Source organism: Lampris incognitus, chromosome 13 (assembly GCF_029633865.1).
Source record: "Lampris incognitus isolate fLamInc1 chromosome 13, fLamInc1.hap2, whole genome shotgun sequence".
Lineage (NCBI taxonomy): Eukaryota > Metazoa > Chordata > Actinopteri > Lampriformes > Lampridae > Lampris > Lampris incognitus.
Genome location: NC_079223.1, coordinates 26,479,607 through 26,500,881, shown reverse-complemented (window position 1 = coordinate 26,500,881; position 21,275 = coordinate 26,479,607). Strand labels below are relative to the sequence as shown.

Sequence of the window (21,275 nt, the reverse complement as noted above, 5' to 3'; positions counted from 1 at the left end):
GAGGCCTTCGCGCTGGACGAGCGCTGCCTGGCCAGCGTCACCCAACGCACCCACCCTGTCTCTCTCACCATAGCAGGTAACCATGTGGAGAGACTTCGGTTCTACATCATCCAGTCCCCGTTAGTCCCTGTGATCCTAGGGCGCCCCTGGTTCGTGCAGCATGAGCCACACATCGCCTGGGCCTCCGGTACCATCATGGAGTGGAGCTCCTCCTGTCATGCCCAATGTCTCCAGGCGGCTCCTGCCCCATCCCCCCGACGTGCCCCTAGTATCCCGCCTCCCGACCTCTCCTCTGTTCCCCCTGAGTACCATGAGTTAGGTGAGGTTTTCAGCAAGACCCGGGCCCAATCTCTTCCTCTTCATCGGCCTTATGACTGTGCTATCGACCTCCACTCTGGGGCACCCCTCCCCAGCAGTCGTCTGTACAGTCTGACCATCCCCGAGAAAGCTGCGATGGATGAGTACATCTCCGAGTCCTTGGCAGCGGGGCTCATTCGGCCCTCGTCCTCCCAGGTGGCAGTTGGATTCCTTTTCGTGAAGAAGAAGGACGGGGGCCTCCGACCCTGCATTGACTATCGCCAACTCAATGAGATAACCGTCAAAAACAAGTACCCCTTCCTCCCATGAGTTCCACCCTTGAGCCCCTCACCCAGGCTACAGTCTTCACTAAGCTGGACCTCCGGTGTGCCCATCATCTGGTCCGGATCCGGAAGGGGGACGAGTGGAAGACAGCCTTTAAGACGCCCCGGGGTCATTACGAGTACCTGGTCATGCCGTTCGGCCTCACCAACGCCCCGGCGGTATTCCAGGCTCTCATGAATGACATTCTCCGCGACATGCTCGACAAGTTTGTGGTGGTGTACTTTGATGACATCCTCATCTTCTCCAGGACCCTCGAGGAACATGTCCAGCATGTCTGCCGGGTACTCGAACGTCTCCTCCGGAACCGGCTCTTCGTCAAGGCAGAGAAGTGCCGGTTCCATTCTCCTTCCGTTGACTACCTGGGCTTCGTCGTTGAGAGGGGACAGACCCGGGCCGACCCCCGCAAGATCCAGGCTGTGGTGGACTGGCCCGATCCCACATCACGGAAGGAATTACAGAGCTTCCTCGGGTTTGCGAACTTCTATTGGAGGTTCATCCGGAACTACAGCTGCGTGGCAGAACCTCTCACCAGGCTGACCTCCCCCTCCCAGCCGTTCATCTGGTCCCCGGCTGCCCGCTCTGCGTTCCAGTCCCTCAAGGAGAGGTTCACCAGCGCCCCGGTCCTGCTCCACCCCGACCCCAAGAGGCAGTTCATTGTAGAGGTGGACGCTTCGGACACCGGGTTGGGGGCTGTCCTCTCCCAGCGGTCAGCGTCTGACCAGAAGGTCCACCCATGCGCCTTCTTCTCTCGCCGGTTCCTCCCCGCCGAGGAGAACTACGATGTTGGGAACCGGGAGCTGCTGGCAGTGGTGGCTGCTCTGGAGGAGTGGCGCCATTGGCTGGAGGGGGCGGAACAGCCATTCACCATCTGGACGGATCATAAGAACTTGACGTTCATCCGGGCAACCAAGCGCCTCAATGGTCGGCAGGCACGGTGGGCCAGCTTCCTCAGTCGGTTTGACTTCACGCTGACTTATCGCCCCGGGTCCCGCAACACGAAGGTAGACTCCCTGTCCCGATAACACCCGAGGAGGGAGCCAGCTACAAAGGAGCCGACTCCCATCCTTCCTGAGGCCAGGGTGGTTGGCGTGGTTACCTGGGGCATCGAGACTGTGGTCAGGCAGGCGTTGCGCTCCCATCCCGCCCCGAGCCACGTCCCTCCACACCGCCTATTCGTCCCGGACGCAGTCCGGCCCTGGGTTCTCCAGTGGGGCCATGCCAGTCAGTTTGCTTGCCACCCGGGTGTCCACCGCACCTTCACCTTTCTGGCTCGGCGTTTCTGGTGGCCCACCATGAGGAACGACGTCAGGGACTTCGTAGGGGCCTGCTCCGTCTGTGCTCGCAGCAAGGCCTCTTACCAGGCACCCGCGGGTCTGCTGCAGCCCCTCCCAACTCCAAGCCGGCCCTGGTCCCATGTGGCGTTGGATTTTGTCTCCGGACTGCCTCTCTCCCAGGGTAACACTGTGATCCTGACAGTGGTGGACCGCTTCAGTAAGGGAGTGCACCTGGTGGCCCTCCCCAGACTCCCATCGGCTTCTGAGACGGTGGACCTCCTGACGAGCCACATGTTCCGTCTCCACGGCCTTCCCCTGGACGTCGTCTCGGACCGAGGGCCCCAGTTCGTTTCCCAGGTATGGTGGGCCTTTTGTAAGGGGTTGGGTGCCTCTGTTAGTCTCTCCTCTGGCTATCACCCACAGACTAACGGACAGACAGAGAGGATGAACCAGAGCGTGGAGTCTGCCCTCTGGTGCGTGGCCGCCAAGAACCCCAGCTCCTGGAGCCGGTTCCTCCCCTGGGTCGAGTATGCCATCAACTCCCTGGTCAGCTCTGCCACCGGCCTCTCACCTTTTGAGGTGTCCCTGGGCTACCAGCCGCCTCTCTTTGCTGCGCAGGAGTCGGAAGTGGCGGTTCCCTCCGTGCAGGCCCATCTGAACCGGTGTCGTCGCGTCTGGGAGGTGACCAGAGCTGCTCTGCTCCGGGCAGCTGAGCGCGCCAGTCGGGGAGCCAACTGACGCCGGTCCCCAGCACCTACGTACCAACCAGGCCAAAGGGTGTGGCTGTCCTCGAAGGATCTCCCGCTTCAGTCCACCGCGAAGAAGCTGAACCCCCGGTTTGTCGGGCCCTTTGAGATCAGGAAGGTTCTCAGCCCCGCAGCGGTGAGCCTTAAGCTTCCGGCTTCCTTGAAGACCCATCCCGTGTTTCATGTGTCTCGGGTTAAGCCTGTCTCCCACAGTCCTCTGATGCCTCCGGCCCCGGCTCCGCCTCCCCCTGAGATCGTGGATGGGCACCCCCAGTGGAAGGTCCGCCGGCTGCTGGACGTCCGGCGCCGAGGACGGGGGTTCCAGTATTTGGTGGACTGGGAGGGCTACGGTCCGGAGGAACGTAGCTTGGTCTCCCGCCAGCTCATCCTGGACCCTGGGCTGCTCACTGAGTTCCATCGTTCCCATCCCGACAAGCCGGGCAAGTCGCCTGGTGGCTCCCGTGGAGGGGGAGGGTACTGTTATGGCTCGCTCACCCCGTGCCGTGGCCCGCCCACCCCGCGCCGGCAGCCAATCGGCTCGTCAGGGCCGGGCTTAGTCATCAGGGCTGGGCTTAAGTTTGGTGGCCTCCCACGTGCCCGTTGTCAGTTCGTGTTGCAACCTCCCCACACCCGCAGTAGCGGCCACTCTCCTCTCACGGTCCTTTTCTCTACGAACTCATCCCAGCCCTTGGCTCATGTTTTTCCCTTGCAAAGTTTCCCCGTGGAAGTATCCTGCCGTGTTCCCATTTGGATTACCCGCGAGCCTTTTTCCCCTTGGACTTTCTGTTTTTTTTCCTTGTCGCTCATTGCCTTCCTATGTCTGACTAGTTGTACGCGTAAGGAATAAAGTACGCCAGTTTTCGGCTAACCCCATCTCTGTCTGGTGTCGTGCGCTTGGGGTCTTCCACAAACCCTAACATTAATAATTACATTGCATTTTTAAAATATATAATACTTGTTTGTGAGTTTGTAAGGCTGGGAGTGGAACCCATCTTATGTATGCATGTACATATGCAATTATACATAAGCATTATCAACATGAAAAAAATGTTTCGCAAATACAAAGCTGCACACATAGGCCATACGTCTACCCATGATCCCACGCCGTTATGTAGCCTACGTTCTTTGGCGTATCTTCAGTATGCTGCCATCTGCTGGATAATTCATTTCAATGTACTAAAACAGGACACAAACGGAACCTTTAGAAGTAAGTTATAGCTATGTTCTTATTGTTATCGGTGGATCTATATGAGGCACAAAATTAAGTCTCACGAGCCGCGTAAAGAGTAACACTGATCTATAGCAAGCATCACTTATGCTTTGGAATATTTTGGCCAGTCTAGCATTTGTGTAGTGAGCTCTGTGGGGGATCTTGCATTGCAGAATGCCATGGCTTGCACAAATAGAAGAGGAATGAACCAGATTTAAAATGTGTTTCCATTTATCATCTGACAGTCCTGTTCCCAAGTCACCCTCCCATGTTCTTTTAAGATATGCAGAGATATCAGGATTTAATGAGCATATTCGATTATTAATAACTGAGATAATATGTCTTTGATCGAAATTAAGATTCAAAAGGGTGTCAATTTTAGATTTAGGAGGGCGACAGTGGCAATGACAAAATTGCTTTTGCACAAAGTGTCTAGTCTGAAAAAAAATGTAAAAATAACAAACAAAAAAAACAAACAAACAAACAAAAAAGGTGGCTATTAGGCAGGCCAAATTTCAGTGATAGTTCAGTGAAGAATGAGAAAATCTCGTTGTAAAGATCACTGATACAGGTAACCCCACTATCAAACCAATTGCCAAATGTGGGGTTGAGGTGAGATGACTCAAATAGAGGACCATTATGAACTGGAGCTAGTGTAGTAGACTTACTATGTTGGCGAACATGTTTATGAAATTGCATCAATATTTTAATGGAGTGGGTGACAACAGGGTTTTAACTGATACTAGTAACAGTCAGAGCTAACGGGGAACAATAGCAGAGAGTGCAGTGAAAAACAAGATGATATTAGCTTCATGAGCCCAGAATGGGCATGCACCAACCACCCTGACTTTGACTCAATACAGCAATTTCTGAATATTACATGTCCAGTAACATTGAATAAAGTTGGGCAGGGCGAAAAAACTCGTGTCTATGAGAAGCTGGGGAATTATTCTCCTGATACGGGCTGTTTTTTTTATCCCAAGGAAATTAGGATATTTATTTGGTCCAGTTTGGAAAAGACATTTTTCCTTATAAACACTGGAGCATGTTGAAAAAGGTACAAGAATTTGGGTAGGACAATCATCTTGATCAGACTGACATGACCTGCCAGAGACAGAGGCAGAGTAGACCATATGTTTAAATCATTCTTACACTTTTCAGATAGGGGAAGGAAATTTTCGCGAAAGATATTATGGAATGAATTGGTAATGAAATCGCCCAGGTAACAAAATCCTGTGATCGTTTGTTTAAGTGGGAGGAGTGCATTTGGAATCTGTTCAGCAGACGAGTTAATAGGAAGAAGCTCACTCTTTGGAGATTTAGCTTATGGAGAGCTTACCAAGCCTTTTTATAGACCCCCATCCCTGTCTTCTGTTTTGGCTTGTTTTAGTTTGGTCTGTTACTCCCTATGCCATGTTTTATATTCATTCAATTTATTTTATGTATTTACTCGTATTTTCTGTATTGAGTGTAAAGCACTTTGTAACTGTGTTTTTAAAAGTGCTATATAAATAAAATTTTACTTACTCACTTACTTACCTTTAGCTTGGCATTGTCCTCTGTTAAAGCTGCACACATTGTCTCCAAAGCCTGTATGCGCTGTCTATTCATCTTGGCGTTAGCTTCAAGGGTTTGCAACCTTTGTCCTTGGTCCAACACAGTGGCTTGGTTATTGTCTAACTTAGTGTCAAGAGCTGTGAAGACAGCTTTAAATTCGGCCGACAGAGCCGATCTGTGCTCATTGAGCATGCTGGCTATGGTGGACATGCTTAATGCCTCGTCTTTCTTGGTATCCTCTGTTCTTGCTTGTCAACATCCCAGCAGTCAACATGTTTTGAACAAAAACAGTATTTTATGTGGTGTATTGTCCGGTCAGTGCACTTTTTTAAATAAGAACAATGGGCAAATAGTCGAATATTCCTCAAAAGACTTGAGAGCTTGGGGCGGACCATCTACTCCATGCCTGCTCCTCCAACTAAGACCTTCTAAATAACATTCATCTGACCCAAAACAAGAAACACTCCCAGAAAGATATTCAACATTAAAAAAAACTTTGTCTATCCCGTAATGATAGAAAATTGTCTTAGGTTAAGGCAGTGGTTCTAAAACTTTTTCTGTCATGCCCCCCTTTGGAGGAAGAAAAAAATTCATGCCACCTGACCCAACAAAATGGCGACAAATTGGGCCAAGTTTAACTTTATGTAAATAACATCAAGCTCATGAATATTCCTTTCACTTTTCCTTCAGTAATTTCTGTTGTGCAAATAACAAACGCAAGTTCCACTTCAACTTTATAAAACCTCTCGTTGTGACATTTGTCACTAGATTGCTTCATCAGTCTGTGTGCCTTTTCAAAAATAGAGAAAAACGAAATAAAATTTAAAAATCACTTTGCTAGAACAATAACAATACAGTTCAATTTGTGCAAAAAAAGAACAAATGTAGATATTTGGGAAAATGATGAACAAGTCAATTTGTGACAGCTCAAGTCTTATCCCTGCATTAGTGGCTGCAATGAGCCTGTTTTGCACTGCACATCTTTTCAAAATGGGGTTGTAGGCTTGATACTACCACTCTCAAGTCATGCTCAATGTTGAACTTAGATCTGTACTTTGTTTTAAGTGAGGCAACAGCAGAAAAGCCCATCTCACAGAGATAGGATGTGGTGAAAGGAAGCAGAATGCCCACAGCCCTCTGTCCTATGAGTGGATACGCCCTCTCCACACCAAGCCAGACCTCATTCAGTGTCTGAGCTGTAAAGCTCAGCCTCAGGATGGAGTCAGATGTCATCTCGATGAACTGGTCCTCTCAGCAGAGCTGAAATCAGCAGGTGCTGCTGCATTGAATGGATCTGTCACCCAGTCATACTGAGCACTGTTGTTTGGGAAGTATTTTTGAAAGAATCCTCTCAGGGAAGAGATGTGCTCCTTAAGACATGAAATCACTGTGGTGGCTCCAGAATCACTGGTTTCAACAAATTCATTCAGATTCTCAAATAAATCAGTATTTCCTTGATCAAGTTGCCTGCCCCACATCTCAGTCTTTTGAGTGAATGCACTGATCTTGTCTGCCAGGTGAGGAAGGTGCTTGTCTCTGCCTTGGAGCTGAATATTTAATTCATTCAGCTTTCCAAATATATGGCTGGGATAGGCCAGTTTCATGAGAAATTCTTCATCACTAAACTTGCTTGCAATGTCATGCATACGCTCCTCCTCCAGAAACACACGAATTTCCTCTCAGAGCTCAAAAACTCGCGACAACACTTTACCTTGCAAGAGCCATCTAGCCTCACTGTGAAACAACACAGCTGAATGTTCAGCTCCCATCTCCTCACAAAGTGCAGAGCCGCGCTATCAGGGGTCTTGTTTTGATGAAATTGACCATGTTAACAACATTGGTCAAAACCTCGTTTAGGTCAGGGCTAATCTGTCGTGATGCTAGAACTTGTGTGTGACACAGTGCAACCATTGCGCTTTGGCGAGGCCCTCTTGATTAGTGCCTGCAATCCCTTCATTTTCCCTGCCATGGTCTGTGCACCATCCGTACAAACGCTCACATAGTTCACCCATTTCAGCCCATGTTCTGTCAGGTACCAGTCAAGAAGCCTAAAGGGCTCATCAGCTGTCGCTCTATTTGGGACATACTTGCAAAACAGCAAATCCTCACACAGTGACTCTGATGTGACAAAGCGAAGATAAGCAATAAACAAGCAGTCTTTATTGCTGTCAGTAGCCTCGTCCACTTGTAAGGCAAAACGTTTGTCTTCAGTTTTTCAATGAGTTGTTCATTCTTCAAAGTCATTTGAAATGTTGCATATACGTCTTGCAACTGTATCATTGGACAGAGGGACAGCCTTCAATTTTGCGGTGCTTGTCTCATCAAACATAGTTGATACTATATCTAAAGCCGTGGGAGGCATGAGCTCCTCTGTTATTGTGTGTGGTTTCTTGCACTGGGTAATTCTGTATGTGACTTTGTATGATGTCATTAGTGCTTTGTTGTTCACTGATGCAGCTTTTACAAAGCAATGTTCCTGCTGATGGTATGCACCAAGGTTTCTCTAAAAGAACTCGAGTGGTTTATTGATGTGACTAGGGTGTAATGTCTCTAAGTGTCTTCTTAATTTGGTTGGTCTCATACTACCAGCTGCCACAGTTTTCAGACATAAAATACACACTGGTCTCTCCTCATCTCCCACCACATTCACTGTGAACCCAAGAGCAAGATAGGCTTCGTCATATTTTCTTAACCTGGTTTTTGGTTGATTACTGTCAGCTAAGCACTTTGTCTTGTTTGTGTCGGAAGCATCGCCTATCTGTCTTTATGTCCCTATCAAATACAACCCCCCCACCGGTCACGCATGCCCCCCCCTGACCGTTTTGCCTCTGTGCCCTGGGTGCCACACACATTGAGAAACGCTGGGTTAAGGGCTCACAAACAACATAAAAACACAGACCCATGAGAGACCCACATAAAATTGCAGGACTGATTTGATGAGTGACCAGTAAACTGCTGTTAAAATGTCTTGTCTGACATTAAACTTCTCAGCCTCCTCAGGAGAAACATGCCCTGTTGGGCCTTTTTTGTAGAACCCGTTCGCATCATCCATCATTTGGACACACACAGTGAGATTTAAAAGGTACAATCATCATTATGTCTCTCTCTCTTTCTCTCTCTGTATATAATATACTATATATATGTATGTTGTAGGGATAACAGTCCTTTAGCAACCATTAAGCTAAGCAGTCTTCTGTGTGTCTTTGAAGCGCTGTCGAAATGTGCTGATGACGTTCCTGGCGGACTATCTGTGAGTGTAAAAACTTACTTCCTGATGTTGCTGATGTCGTGTGCATGTATGTCCTATAGGTATATTGTATATGCTATTGTCTTTAAAAACCAACTTACTTCCTGGTTTGCAGGAATGCTGCATTGTAGTGTTGTTATTCATGTTTTGTGTGCATTCGTGTGTGTGTGTGTGTGTGTGTGTGTGTGTGTGAGAGAGAGAGCGCGTGTGTGTCAACCACTCACACTCAATTCTCCTCTGAATTATAAATATAGTTTCTAGCAGGATCTAGTAGGATGTTACTGACCAGGGTAGGCCTTAAAATAGACGTCCATGTATCTCTGGTGATCTCTGAAGATGGTCCTGGCTATGCCGGGCCACGGCTGGCTCAGACACAGAGCACCACTTACATCGTTCCCCGACACTGGCCGGCCCTGAGGAGACACCAGTATTAATACATGCTGCAAAAATCCCCAGACAATGTCCACCACTTGATCAATCAAGCTTTATTTCTAAAACTCATTTAGTGCGTATGAATGCAATGAGCGTTACATGAGAACTATTCAAACACAATGTGAAACTTCATTCAGAGCATATCTCACTTCAGTAATGTGTCATATTTCCAAGTAAAACAGGATATTAGGGGCGGGACAAAATAGATTGGGGGGAATGTGATTTGATTGGGTGATGTGATTTGCATGTTCAGGTGTTCAGTTCATTTTGGGATGTGCTGTTGTTTGGGGGTTTGACTTGGACTAGGTAGAGGACTGTTTACTGACTGACTGACCTGAGGATCGTGACTTAGACTGACGTTGCCAGTTGTGACCAAAGGGGGGAAATCAATGTGATGTCATTCTGTTAAATGTTAAGAGCTCTGTGTCAAAATAAAAGGCACTCCTGATGGTCATGCGGTGTATGGGATGCAGGTTCGGCATTAAAAAGGAAGCTCGTCTCTGTCATCCATTCTTCCATGCAAGCTTGCCACATTGGTGTCAGGAGTGGGATTAGGCTGAAGAATGGTGAGAGTGATCCAGAGATTGGAGCGAGAGATTGAGCGGAGATGCTGGCACTTGGAAAAACTTGGCATGGCAAAGGATGGAGCCTGCCAGAGATGGAAGTTTTCCAACCCACCCTGATGTCTCCAGTGCACCGCGGCTCCACCGCCCCTAGAGGCCAGAAGAGCCAATACAGGAGAACACCTGCTGCCTGCCGCCGCTGACCACCCCCTAGTGACCAGGAGGGCTGCTACCGACGAACCACCACCACTGATCCCCACGCCCAGCCTGTCACACCGCACAGTTACACATAGAACACTAGCCAAGCTGCCCAAGTACAACGGGATGACACAGCTAGAGCTGTAACTCTCGCAAGTCCAACTAGCGGCATGGCACAGTGGCTGGCGTAATGAAGAAGCTGCCATTCCCCTGGCCCTGGCGTTGGAAGGGCAAATAGGGAAAGGCTTTGCAGGTGCTCCTGGACTTAGCCCCAGTGGAGAAGCGGGACCTCCAGGCCCTGACCATGGCGCTGGAGATGCGATTTGGGCAACAACCTTTCAATGACCAGAGCAGAGAGCAGCTAGCCAGCCACCGCCACCAAGAGGGAGAGAGCCTGGGTACCTTGGCCGCAGATGTGCAGCTGCACGCCCAACATGGTTACCCGCAGTTCAACACAGCTGCCCAAGAGGAGCTGGCCCTCCATGCTTTCCTGCAGGGGTTCATGCTGGAGCGATTGCGCCAGCATATTCACCTCGCCAAGCCCCAATCCCTCAGAGAGGTTCTCTGCAAAGCTGAATGGGCCGAGGTGGTACTCTCCATGCGGCCTACCCAGCTGAAGACCCCCGCTCTCCGACCGCATGTCAGGTTGGCCGACTACAATGAGGAGGAGACAGAAGAGGTCTGTCAAGTTTGGCCTCCACCACAGCAGCCTTAGCAATGGCCTCCAATATCCAGGCGATGTCCATCCCATCCAACTGACTGTTACTGGTGTGACAAGTCTGGTCACATAGTCTGTGACTGCCCGGCACCAGAACTGAAAGTCAGAGTCACCTGTCCGGTGGGGAAATGATGGTGGAGTAACCTAGTGAGGGGACCGCCACCCCAGTCTCCAGCCCTGCTTCAAGGCAGATGCACACTGGTTGGCCATCTAGGTCACACCAAAGGACTGTATCCGAACTGCCAACTCGACGGTTGACCCTGCTGGGCCCTGGTAGACATGGGGTCTACCATTTCCCTGGTGTGACCTGGCATCCTCCCGGGCACCATCGGCTCACTCTCAGTGGCATGGTCACCAACCAAAACCCAGCTGATGATGGTGACAGGAGAAAAGGCTGGGATGAGAGGGAAGAAGTCACTGCTAGTCTGGGTTGGAGACCAGGTGCAGGCGCACGAGTTCTGGCTTGTCAACATCCAAGACCCGTGCACCATTGACTTGGACCTGCTGACCCACTGGGGAGTCCGTGTTAATGTGTCGGGGACCTCACCTCCATGTCTCACAGAGAACCACTGTTCCTCTAACTAAGAGCTCCAAAACACTTTCCAGGTTTGTGAAAACAGAAAAAAACTACCTGGAGATAACTGTCTAATGTTAAGCTGTTCTTCTCTTGTGAAAATAATTGGATTTGACTAACTGGACACACAGCGAATAAACAAAAAACAAAGTAAGTAGTAGAGAGAGCTGTACTGAAGCTGCGATCTATAGCGCCACCTTGATCAGGTGCTTATATCAACTATGAGTAACACCGCTCATATCCATGTGACCCAACTCCCTCAATAATTACCATGATTGCACAATAATAAATGACCATATCACAAAGACTAACGAATAATAACACCAAACTATGAACCATCACAAATCTTATTAATGTTACTACAAAATTAATTCCCTTCTGAATTCATTCATGGCTCCTACAATGAATAAGGTTAGGATTAAGGGCTAGGGAATGAATGGAGTTAATGGGGGGACCCCACAAGTATACAGAAACACAATATGTGTGTGTGTGCTGGTGTGTGTGTGTGTGTGTGTGTGTGCGTGTGCGATGGGCAGTGTTGGAAGGATCATCGTCATCCTGGTTAAGGCCAGGACTGGATGTAATCTCTGTATATGAGAAAACAGCCCTTCTACAGAAAGTGTCTTCACATTTGAAATGCTTGTAATAAAGAAGCCGTCATGGCCAACCTTCTGACATAAAACCGAGAATTAAATCTCTCAGATGCAATAAACTGCAGCTTGACTTACCATTGTGATTGGACTGAAATGAAAGCAAATAGAGCGTAGCTCTGTTCAGACGTGGCTGTAATTTGAGCCTAATCTACATAAGCATAGTAACTAAGTAAACGCTAATGAAAAAACCAAGTGCTCTCGTAGATTGAGATAAGATTAAAGTTCTTAAAGAGAGGGGAGAGAGAAAGAGAGAAATGAGTAGGGTGGATAATTAAATTGGAGATCTTGAAAAGTGTTAATCAAGGCAAACAGATGCTGGCCTGTTATAATCGGGTGGTGGGAGGTGTCGTTTGTGTGTGTGTGTGTGTGTGTGTGTGTGTGAGACCCTGAACAGTGAGAGGTCAAGTGAGGTCAACAGAACGGAGAGATTGGAGGAGTGAGATGGCGATCTGCTCCAAAGCTGATTGGAGGGGAGCTAACCAGAAACCACCGAGGAAGAGAAGTGTGTGTGTGTGTGTGTGTGTGTGTGTGTGTGTGTGTGTGTGTGTGTGTGTGTGTGTGTGTGTGTGTGTGTGTTGCACAGGGCGTGTGTGATGCGTCAGTGCAGTAATACTGGGGTAGTAGTGCTTGTAGTTAGTGCATGCTGCATGCTGCTTCTGCTTGCTACTCTCTGCTCTCAGCTACTGCCGCCGGCTAGCCCTCTTTGTGGGGGTGAAAAGAGGAGCCGAGTGCATAAGTCTCCCCTGCCGGTACATAGCCTCTCTACCGCCAAGACTCCTGCAGTGCCTCCTCGTGGCCACACACGGTAACTGGGTACCTTGCGGTCCCTGGCTAAACTGTAGGGGATCTCGGAGCTACAGTGGTCCCCAGAGGTCTAATGCGCAGGCCCATGTGAAGTGGATACGCCCTGGCATTGACCAACCACTGTCCCACTGCCTTGTGGGTAAGTGTAGGACGACAAAGGCTAGGGGAGCACACCCTGAGAGAAAAGCAATGTGCATGGCGGCGCACGATAGGCGGTCCTCTGACAGACTGGAGCTCCGGCAGCCTCCTGCAGCTGTGGAAGAGTGCTGGTCGTCTTGGGCCCCCCTTGCCACCAGATCCCACCCTCTCACAGTGAAGAAGTGCTGCTGGGACATGCGCACCCCCAGCGGCACTGTAAATAATCTCTTTGCGCAGGTATCCACCTCTGCCTCGGTGAGACCAGCAACCGGAATATGGATCAAAGTCTGGCGGCGATGGGGTGTCTGGTGACGGGAGCAGGTATGAATGCACTGGAAGCTCCTAATCAGACCCCTGCACGCCAGCGGCACAGGGCTATTCATGGTCGCCAGCAGCTGGGCTTGAGTGGCAGCTGCTCTCGGCAGACCCCTGTGTGTCTGAGCAGCCCTATTTAGGAGCCACACTGCTCACCCCAACTGGGGAGGGGCCTAGAAAAGGTGGCCTAAACATTGCCCACTCAAAACATCCTGGATAGGCTACCGCACCTATCGGGACATTCCACTCTGCGGTCGAAATAAAAAAAAGAAAATAATTCCCTTTAAACTGGCAACATGGAACATAAGAACTCTGCTGGACGTTAATGCCGAAAGACCTCAGCGAAGGACTGCACTAATTGCAGCGGAACTCAATCGCTACAATATTGACATTGCTGCACTCAGTGAAACCAGGTTCCTGGATGAAGGCTCCCTGAAGGAGGACATCTACACCTTCTTCTGGAAGGGATACCCTGCAGGAGGACAACATCAGCATGGTGTGGGATTTGCAATAAAAAACAGCCTCCTACCAAGACTCACTGAAACACCGATTGGCATAAGTGAAAGACTCATGTCGCTCAGGATCCCTCTGGCCAAGAAACGTTATGCCACCCTCCTAGGTGCCTATGCACCAACACTGCCATCAGAGGATGACGTAAAGGACCGCTTCTATCAGTCACTAGATGAGGCTCTCCGTCATATACCCAAGGAGGACAAGATCTTTTTGCTGGGCGATTTCAATGCCAGAGTGGGGAAAGACAACAAGGTGTGGAGTGGTGTCATTGGTGGGCATGGCATTGGGAAAGTCAATGCAAATGGACTGCGCCTCCTAAGCCTCTGTGCTGAGCATGGCTTGACCATCACAAACACCCTCTTCCAATTAAAAAACAAGCACAAAACATCCTGGATGCACCCACGCTCCAAACATTGGCACCTATTGGACTACATCATTGTGAGACGTGCTGATACAAAAGACGTCTTACTCACTCGTGCAATGAGAGGTGCTGAGTGCTGGACAGATCACCGGCTCATCATGACCAGGCTCCAGGTGGAGGTACGCCCTGCTGTTCGTCTCCAAAGGTCAGGAAAGAAGAGGCTTGACTGTACCCGGCTAGAAAAGGCTGAGGTCCAGAACAATCTCCGCCTCTCTCTGGCTGAAAACCTGGAAGACATTGAGCTTCTCTTGAGCACGGATGATTCCATTGACAGGAAATGGTCTTCCGTGCGCTCCAGACTCTACAAGGCAGCATCCCAATCCATCGGTTACAAGAGCAGAAAACACCAGGACTGGTTCAATGACAACACAGGCACAATAACTTCCATACTCAAAGGCATGCATAAAGCACACAGTGCTGTCCTCAACAATCCCACATCAGCTACACTCCGGCAACAATGGCAAGCATCCAGGAGAGAGGTGCAGTCAAAATTGCGTGCCCTGCAGAATGAGTGGTGGATATCGAAGGCAAATGAAATACAATCCCATGCCGATAGAAATGATATGCACAACTTTTATGATGCAGTGAAAACCATCTACGGCCCAAGAAACTGCTCTGTCTCCCCCCTGAAGTCTGATGATGGTACCACCCTCATAAAAGACCAGAAATTCATCACAAAAAGATGGGCAGAACATTTTGAGACTCTTTTGAACCAGCCCTCCCCAACCGATCCCTCGATCTTGGATGAACTACCTGTCCGCCCCACCATCCAAGACCTTGACCTTCCACCAACCTTTGAAGAGGTTCATTGTGCAGTTAGGTCGCTGAAAAATAACAAGACCCCTGGCCCTGACAGTATCCCTGCAGAGATTTTTAAACAGGGAGGCTACCTCTGCACCCGTGCACTTTTCCTGTTCATCTCACACGTATGGAAGAACGAAACTGTCCCTCAGCAGTGGAGGGATGCTAACATCATCTCCATATATAAAGGCAAAGGAGACAAGTCCCTCTGTTGCAACAGCCGTGGCATTTCACTACTGGCTGTTGCTGGAAAAGTCCTGGCCAAACTCATGTTACACAGGCTGGTAAAACACATCTCAGAGGAGCTGTTGCCTGAGTCACAGTGTGGGTTTAGGAGGAATAGGAGTACTGTGGACATGGTGTTCACAGCACGGCAACTCCAAGAGAAGTGCAGGGAGCAACATCAGAACCTCTTCATAGCCTTCATCGACCTGTCAAAGGCTTTCGACACAGTCAACAGGGACATCCTATGGAACATCCTCCTGAAGTTTGGCTGTCCACGAAAGTTTGTCAACATCCTTCAAAGATTTCACGTGGGGATGATGGCACGTGTGACCATTGGAGGCCAGGAATCTGAGCCCTTCAGGGTGTGCACCGGGGTACGTCAGGGGTGCATCCTTGCTCCAGTTCTTTTTAACATCTTCCTCCTGTGTGTGACATTGCTGCTCCACAAGGAAATCAGGAAGGACAGTGGGGTTACTGCGGACTTCAGACTAGATGGAAACCTATTTAACATCCGTAGGCTCCAAGCGGTCACAAAAATGACATCGGAGCACATCATTGAGTTACAGTACGCAGATGACTGTGCAGTTGTGGCCCACACACCCGAGGCACTACAAGCTACCCTTGCAGCTGCTACAAGGGCGTATGGTAGGCTGGGGCTCTCTATAAATGTGACAAAGACTGAAGTAGTATGCCAGTGGGCATCTACTCCTCCATCTCATTCACCAACCTTCAACATCTCCGACAAACCACTTGCAACAGTGGAATCCTTCAAATACCTGGGCAGCTTTCTCTCTGACGACTGCAGCATCGACAGGGAGATGCAAAACCGGATTAAACAAGCGTCATCCTCTTTTGGCAGACTTAGGAGAAGGGTCTTTCAAAACAAAGACCTCAACCTCCACACCAAAATATCTGTCTACTTGGCAGTTGTCATCACGACTCTCCTCTACAGCTGTGAGGCGTGGACCCTGTACAGCCACCACCTCAGGATGCTTGAGGCCTTCCACATCAGATGCCTACAATGCATCCTGAGGATAACCTGGCGTGACCGAGTGCCCCATACTGAAATACTCCGCAAGACCAACTGCATCAGCATGGAGGCTACCGTCACCCAGCACCAACTTCGATGGCTCGGTCACGTCATCAGGATGCCAAAGGAGCGCTTACCGCGTAAAGTGCTGTATGGCCAGCTACATCTTGGCCGCCGCTTGGCAGGGGGCCAGAAAAAACGGTACAAAGACCAGCTGAAGACCATCATAAAGAAGTGCGGCCTGAACCCGAGCCAGCTGGAAGACACTGCCGCCCAACGCTCCATCTGGCGGCAGCTCTGTCAACAAGGGGTGCAAAACCTCGAGAAGGACCGCGGTGATCGACGGACCAGAAGACGTCTGAAGAGACATGAAGCCAGTACCACACCTACACCCCCAGTCAGTGATTTCACCTGTTCTGTCTGTGGCAGACATTGTGGATCGCGGATTGGGCTTTACAGCCATAAGAAGACTCACAAGTGACAGAGGCAGGATTGTCATCATCGGACACGACGGACAACCTAAAGCAAGCAAGTGTGTGTGTGTGTGTGTGTGTGTGTGTGTGTGTGTGTGTGTGTGTGTGTGTGTGTGTTCATCACATAGTAGAGAAATACTTTTTCCTTCTGCCAACTGACTTTCATCCAAACAGCCTTACCAGACCCTGATTAGATATAATTAACAGGATGGCCCTTTAACCCTGACACCGGCAGTGCTTTGCTCCACCTGTTGACTTAATTACACACTATCAGTGGACCAGAGGGCCTTTTCAGTACTATAGTACTCCAAGTACTAACAGTACTTCTCGAGGAATACTTGCTCGACAAGTCAAACCTGGATGCACAAACTCATAAAATCACAAACAGGTAGGACGCTCAGTTCACAGACCAACACAAGAACTTCTTGTTGCACTGAAACCCAGTGAATCAGTGTTCAAAAGCTTTTCTTACGGCTGTCCGGTCCATCTGGACATCATCCAGATGGACTGTTTACAGGATGTCTGTGAGCTCTGAAGAAAGAAACGGAATCTGAAGTCCATATAAAAGTCCTGACAGAGGAGAACCATGAGCCCGGTTCCCTTCCACCACTGTCTTCCTGTTGTTGTGTGTGTCCTGTATTTACTGTGTGTATTTATGTTGGGACTTTGGCTCTGTTAACACCGAGCTACCATGCTGTACCATAAACAAATACCACCACCCTGTGTGTGTGTGTACTGTAAAAAAAACTTGCTTTTACAGTAAAAAGCCGGCAGCTGTGTTTGCTAGAACTTTTCTACTACTACTACTACTATTTTCGGCTGCTCCCATTAGGGGTCGCCACAGTAGATCATCCGTTTCCATTTCTTCCTGTCTTCTGCAACTTCCTCTGTCACACCAGCCACCTGCATGTCCTCCGTCACCACATCCATAAACCTCCTCTTTGGCCTTCCTCTTTTCCTCTTCCCTGGCAGCGCCATATTCAGCATCCTTCTCCCAATATACCCAGCATCTCTCCTCCACACATGTCCAAACCATCTCAATCTTGCCTCTCTTGCTTTGTCTCCAAACCGTCCAACCTGAGCTGTCCCTCTAATATAATCGTTCCTAATTCTGTCCTTCTTCGTCACCCCCAATGAAAATCTTAGCATCTTCAACTCTGCCACCTCCAGCTCCGCCTCCCGTCTTTTCGTCAGTGCCACTGTCTCCAAACCATATGACATAGCTGGTCCCACAACCATCTTGTGAACCTTCCCTTTAACTCTTGCTGGTACACATCTGTTGCAAATCACTCCTGGCACTCTTCTCCACCCACTCCACCCTGCCTGCACTCTCTTCTTCACCTCTCTTCTGCACTCCCCGTTACTTTGGAAAGTTGACCCCAAGTTTTTAAACCAGGGATGGGCAATCTTATCCAGAAAGGGCCATTGTGAGTGCAGGTCTTAGTTCCAACCAAGCAGTTACACACCTGTGTCTCCTAATCAAGTTCCTCAGCAGACTCTACAGGTTGATTAGTGGGATCAGGTGTGTAAATGCTTGGTTGGAACAAAAACCTGCACCCACTCTGGCCCTTTCTGGATAAGCTTGCCCACAACTCATTTAAACTGAAATGCCTTCATCACCTTTACTCCTTGCTTCCTAACCATTCCACTGTCCTCCCTCTCATTCACGCATATTTATTCGGTCTTGCTTCTACTGACTTTCATTCCTCTTCTCTCCAGTGCATACCCCCACCTCTCCAGGCTCTCCTCAACCTGCACCCTACTCTCGCTACAGATCACAATGTCATCTGCAAGCATCATAGTCCATGGAGACTCCTGCCTGATCTCATCCGTCAACCTGTCCATCACCATTGCAAACAAGAAGGGCTCAGAGCCGATCCTTGATGTAATCCCACCTCCACCTTGAACCCATCTGTCATTCCAACCGCATACCTCACCATTGTCACACTTATCCTCATACATATCCTGCACCACTCCTACATACTTCTCTGCAACTCCCGACTTCCTCATACAATACCACACCTCCTCTCTCGGCACCCTGTCATATGCTTTCTCTAAATCTACAAAGACACAATTTAACTCCTTCTGGCCTTCTCCATACTTCTTAATCAACATTCTCAAAGCAAACATGGCATCTGTGGTGCTCTTTCATGGCATGAAAAAAATACTGCTGCTCGCTAATCATCACCTCTCCTCTTAACCTAGCTTCTATTACTCTTTCCCATATATTCATGCTGTGGCTGATTAATTTTATACCTCTGTAGTTGCTACAGTTCAGCACATTGCCCTTGTTCTTGAAAAGCGGTAACAGTATGCTTCTTATTCACTCCTCAGGCATCCTCTCACTTTCCAAGATTGTGTTAAACAATCTAGGTAAAAACGCCACTGCCATCTCTCCTAAACATCTCCATGCCTCCACAGGTATGTCATCAGGACCAACTGCCTTTCCACTCTTCATCCTCTTCATAGTTATCCTCACTTCCTCCTTGCTAATCCACTGCACAGCCCATCAAAGTACTCCTTCCACCTTCTCAACACACTCTCCTCACTTGTCAGCACTTGCATCTTTCTCCTTGATTGCCCTAACCTGCTGCACATCCTTCCCAGCTCAGTCCCTCTGTTTAGCCAATCGGTACAAGTCTTTTTCTCCTTCCTTAGTGTCTAACCTCTCATACAACTCACCATATGCCTTTGCCTTTGCCACCTCTCACTTCACTTTATGCTGCATCTGCTTGTACTCCTCTCTACTTCTTCATCTCTCTTGACTATCCCACTTCTTCTTTGCCAATCTCTTCCTCTGTATATTTTGCTGTACTTCCTCGTTCCACCACCAAGTCTCACTGTCTTCCTTCCTCTGTCCTGATGACACACCAAGTTTCTTCCTAGCTGTCTCCCTCACTATTTCTGCAGTGGTTGCCCAGCCATCTGGCAACTCTTCACTACCATCCAGTGCCTGTTTTAACTCCTCCCTGAACTCCACACCACTGTCTTCCTTCCTCAACTTCCACCATTTGATCTTCGGCTCTGCCTTCACTCGCTTCCTCTTCTTGGTCTCCAAAGTCATCCTACAGACCACCATCCGATGCTGCCTAGCTACGTTCTCCCCTGTCACCACCTTGCGGTCTCCAATCCCTTTCAGATCGTGCCTTCCACATAAGATATAGTCTAACTCTGTGCACTTTCCTCCCTCTTATACGTCACACTGTGTCCCTCCCGCTTCTTGAAATATGTATTCACCACAGCCATTTCCATCCTTTTCACAAAATCCACCACCATCTGTCCTTCCACATTTCTCTCCTTGACACCATACCTACCCATCACCTTCTCATCACCTCTGTTCCCTTCACCAACATGCCCATTGAAGTCCACTCCAATCACCACTCTCTCCTCCTTGGGTATACTCTCCACCATGTCATTCAACTCACTCCAGAATTATTCTTTCTCTTCCATCTCACACCCAACTAGAACTTTTCTACTATTACGGTAAAAGGATCATAGTTGTTTTTATGGTAAAGAAGAAAAACTGAAACGTCCGGTATATTTCCATTATAAAAACAATGCAAGGGTATTTAACAGTGGATTAATGTATTTTTTTCCAGAAAAGAGATGTAAAAGTATTGTTTTGGCTGATATATATATTTACAGTGTCTCACTGCGACAGAAACTGTATTCGACCTATTTAGAGTTTAAGGTCTTTAATTGTTATGGTTTCAGTTTTTCACTGTAAAATCTACAGACATTTTTACAGTGTGGCAATAAAGTTTCATGAATTTTGAACTGAAACGGCTCTTTACCTCCAAACCACACATCTGACATGCTGGATATATATTCATGTTTTCATGTACAAACCCCAATTCCAAGTTGGGACGTTGTGTAAAACGTGAATAAAAACAGAATACAATGATTTGCAAATCCTTTTCGACCTATAGTCAATTGAATACACTACAAAGACAAGATATTTAATGTTCAAACTGATAAACTTTATTGTTTTTTTGCAAATATTCACTCATTTTGAAGTTGATGCCTGCAACACGTTCCAAAGAAGTTGGGACAGGGGCAACAAGACTGGGAAAGTTGAGGAATGTTCAAAATACACCTGTTTGGAACGTTCCACACGTGAACAGGTTAATTTGAAACAGGTGAGTGTCATGATTGGGTATAAAAGGAGCATCCCCAAAAGGCTCAGTCGTTCACAAGCAAGGATGGGGTGAGGGTCACAACTTTGTGAACAACTGCGTGAGCAAATAGTCAAACAGTTTAAGAACAATGTTTCTCAACGTACAGTTGCAAGGAATTTAGGGATTTCATCATCTACAGTGTATAATATCATCAAAAGATTCAGAGAATCTGGAGAAATCTCTGCACGTAAGCAGCAAGGCCGATAACCAACATTGAATGCCCGTGACCTTCGACCCCTCAGGCGGCACTGCATTAAAAACCGAAATCATTCTGTAAAGGATATTACCACGTGGGCTCAGGAACACTTTGGAAGACCATTGTCAGTTAACACAGTTCGTCGCTACATCTACAAGTGCAAGTTAAAACTCTACCATGCAAAGCGAAAGCCATATATCAACAACACCCAGAAACGCCCGAGCTCATCTGGGATGGACTGACGCAAAGTGGAAAAGTGTGCTGTGGTCTGACGAGTCCACATTTCAAATTGTTTTTGGAAATCATGGGCGTTGTGTCCTCCGGGCTAGAGAGGAAAAGGACCGTCCAGATTGTTATCAGCGCAAAG

At 48.5% G+C, this 21,275-nt stretch overlaps 1 protein-coding gene across 1 annotated transcript in view; it reads right to left on the bottom strand.

Moving 5' to 3' along the window:
* Positions 1–21,275, bottom strand: part of acss1 (acyl-CoA synthetase short chain family member 1) — a 127,120-nt gene that overhangs the window by 15,338 nt on the left and 90,507 nt on the right. Inside the window, exon 10 of the mRNA XM_056291422.1 lies at positions 8,963–9,089. Coding sequence (XP_056147397.1) covers positions 8,963–9,089 — 127 coding nt within the window. The remainder of the gene's footprint in view (positions 1–8,962; positions 9,090–21,275) is intronic.